This window comes from Schistocerca cancellata, unplaced genomic scaffold (genome assembly GCF_023864275.1).
Source record: "Schistocerca cancellata isolate TAMUIC-IGC-003103 unplaced genomic scaffold, iqSchCanc2.1 HiC_scaffold_805, whole genome shotgun sequence".
Taxonomy (NCBI): Eukaryota; Metazoa; Arthropoda; class Insecta; order Orthoptera; family Acrididae; genus Schistocerca; species Schistocerca cancellata.
The window spans coordinates 27,074-29,213 of NW_026046816.1; the positions used below are offsets into that span (position 1 = coordinate 27,074).

General features: G+C 59.3%; 1 protein-coding gene across 1 annotated transcript; it reads left to right on the forward strand.

Annotated features, from left to right (window-relative positions):
• The first annotated feature begins 1,108 nt into the window (after positions 1-1,108).
• LOC126143479 (uncharacterized) lies at positions 1,109-1,903 on the forward strand. The gene has a single exon (XM_049915400.1). The coding sequence runs from the start codon at positions 1,109-1,111 to the stop codon at positions 1,901-1,903; it is 795 nt and encodes a 264-aa protein (XP_049771357.1).
• Positions 1,904-2,140: the final 237 nt, after the last annotated feature.

The window sequence follows — 2,140 nt, forward strand, 5'->3', positions numbered from 1 at the left end:
GCTGCCTACGCAGGGAGTGCTGCCTCCGCAAGGAGTGCTGACTTCGCAAGGAGTGCTGCCTTCGCTAGGAGTGCTGCCTTCGCAGGGAGTGCTGCCTTCGCAAGGAGTGCTGCCTTCGCTAGGAGTGCTGCATTCGCAGGGTGTGGTGCCTTCGCAAGAAGTGCTGCCTTCGCAAGGTGTGCTGCCTTCGCTAGAAGTGCTGCCTTCAAAAGGAGTGCTGCCTTCGCAAGGAGTACTGCCTTCGAAAGGAGTGCTGCCTTCGCAAGAAGTGCTGCCTTCGCTAGGAGTGTTGTCTTCGCAAGGAGGGCTGCCTTCGAGAGGAGGGCTGCCTTCGCAGGGAGTGCTGCCTTCGCAAGGGGTAATGCATTCGCAAGTAGTGCAGCCTTCTCAGGGAGTACTGCCTTTGCAACGAGTGCTGCCTCCCAATGAGTGCTGCCTTCGTAAGGAGTGCTGCCTTCGCAAGGAGTGCTGCATTCGCAAGGAGTGCTGCCTTCGCAATGAGGGCTGCCTTTGCAGGGAGTGCTGCCTTCGCAAGGGGTGGTGCCTTCGCAAGGAGTGCTGCCTTTGCAAGGAGTGCTGCCTTCGCAAGGAGTGCTGCCTTCGCTAGGAGTGCTGCCCTTCTAAGGAGAGCTGGCTTCGCAAGGAGTGCTGCCATCGCTAGGAGTGCTGCTTTCGCAATGAGGGCTGACTTCGCAGGGAGTGCCGCCTTTGCAAGGACTGCTGCCCTTGCAAGGAGTGCTGCCTTCGCAAGGAGTGGTGCCTTTGCAAGGAGTGCTGCCTTCGCAGGGAGTGCTGCATCCGCAAGGAGTGCTGCCTTCGCAAGGTGTGCTGCCTTCGCAAGAAGTCCTGCCTTTGCAAGGAGCGCTGCCATCACAAGGAGTGCTGCCTTCGCTAGGAGTGCTGCCTTCGCAAGGAGGGCTGCCTTCGCAAGGAGGGCTGCCTTCGCAAAGAGGGCTGCCTTCGCAGGGAGTGCTGCCTTTGCAAGGGGTAATGCCTTCGCAAGTAGTTTTGCTTTCACAGGGAGTACTGCCTTTGCAAGGAGTGCTGCCTTCCAAGGTGTGCTGCCTTCGCAAGGAGTGCTCCCCTCGCAGCGAGTGCTGCCTTCGCAATGAGGGCTGCCTTCGCTAGGAGTGCTGCCTTCGAAAGGAGTGCTGCCTTCGCAAGAAGTGCTGCCTTCGCTAGAAGTGCTGCCTTCGCTAGGAGTGCTGCCTTCGCAGGGAGTGCTGCCTACGCAGGGAGTGCTGCCTTCGCAAGGAGAGCTGCCTTTGCACAAAGTGCTGCCTTTGCAGGGAGTGCTGCCTTTGCACAGAGTGCTGCCTCCGCAAGGAGTGCTGCCGTTGCATGGACTGTTGCCTTCGCAAGGAGTGCTGCCTTTGCAAGGATTGCTGCCTTCGCAAGGAGTGCTGCCTTCGCTATGAGTGCTGCCTTCGCTAGGAGTGCTGCCTTCGCTAGGAGTGCTGCCTTCGCAGGGAGTGCTGCCTACGCAGGGAGTGCTCCCTTCGCAAGGAGAGCTGCCTTCACAAGGAGTGCTGCCTTCGCAAGGAGTGCTGCCTTCGCAAGGACTGCTGTCGCACGGAGTGCAGCCTTCGCACATAGTGCTGCCTTCACACGGAGTGCTTCCTTTGACAGAGTGCTGCCTTCGCAAGGAGTGCTGCCTACGCAGGGAGTGCTGCCTTCGCAAGGAGTGCTGCCTTCGCAAGGAGTGCTGCCTTCGCAAGGAGTGCTGCCTTCGCACGGAGTGCAGCCTTCGCACTTAGTGCTGCCTTCACATGGAGTGCTTCCTTTGACAGAGTGCTGCCTTCGCAAGGAGGGCTGCCTTCGCGAAAAGTGCTGCCTTCGCAAGGAGTGCTGCCTTTGCACAGAGTGCTGCCTTTGCAGGGAGTGCTGCCTTTGCACAGAGTGATGCCTCCGCAAGGAGTGCTGCCTTTGCACAGAGTGCTGCCTCCGCAAGGAGTGCTGCCTTTGCATGGACTGTTGCCTTCACAAGGAGTGCTGCTTTTGCAAGGAGTGCTGCCTTCGCAAGGAGTGCTGCCTTCGCTAGGAGTGCTGCCTCCGCAAGGAGTGCTGCCTTTGCATGGACTGTTGCCTTCACAAGGAGTGCTGCCTTTGCAAGGAGTGCTGCCATCGCAAGGAGTGCTGC

Excerpts from the sequence above, each read along its gene's own strand:
- LOC126143479 (XM_049915400.1), top strand. The coding sequence starts at position 1,109 with ATGAGGGCTGCCTTCGCTAGGAGTGCTGCCTTCGAAAGGAGTGCTGCC.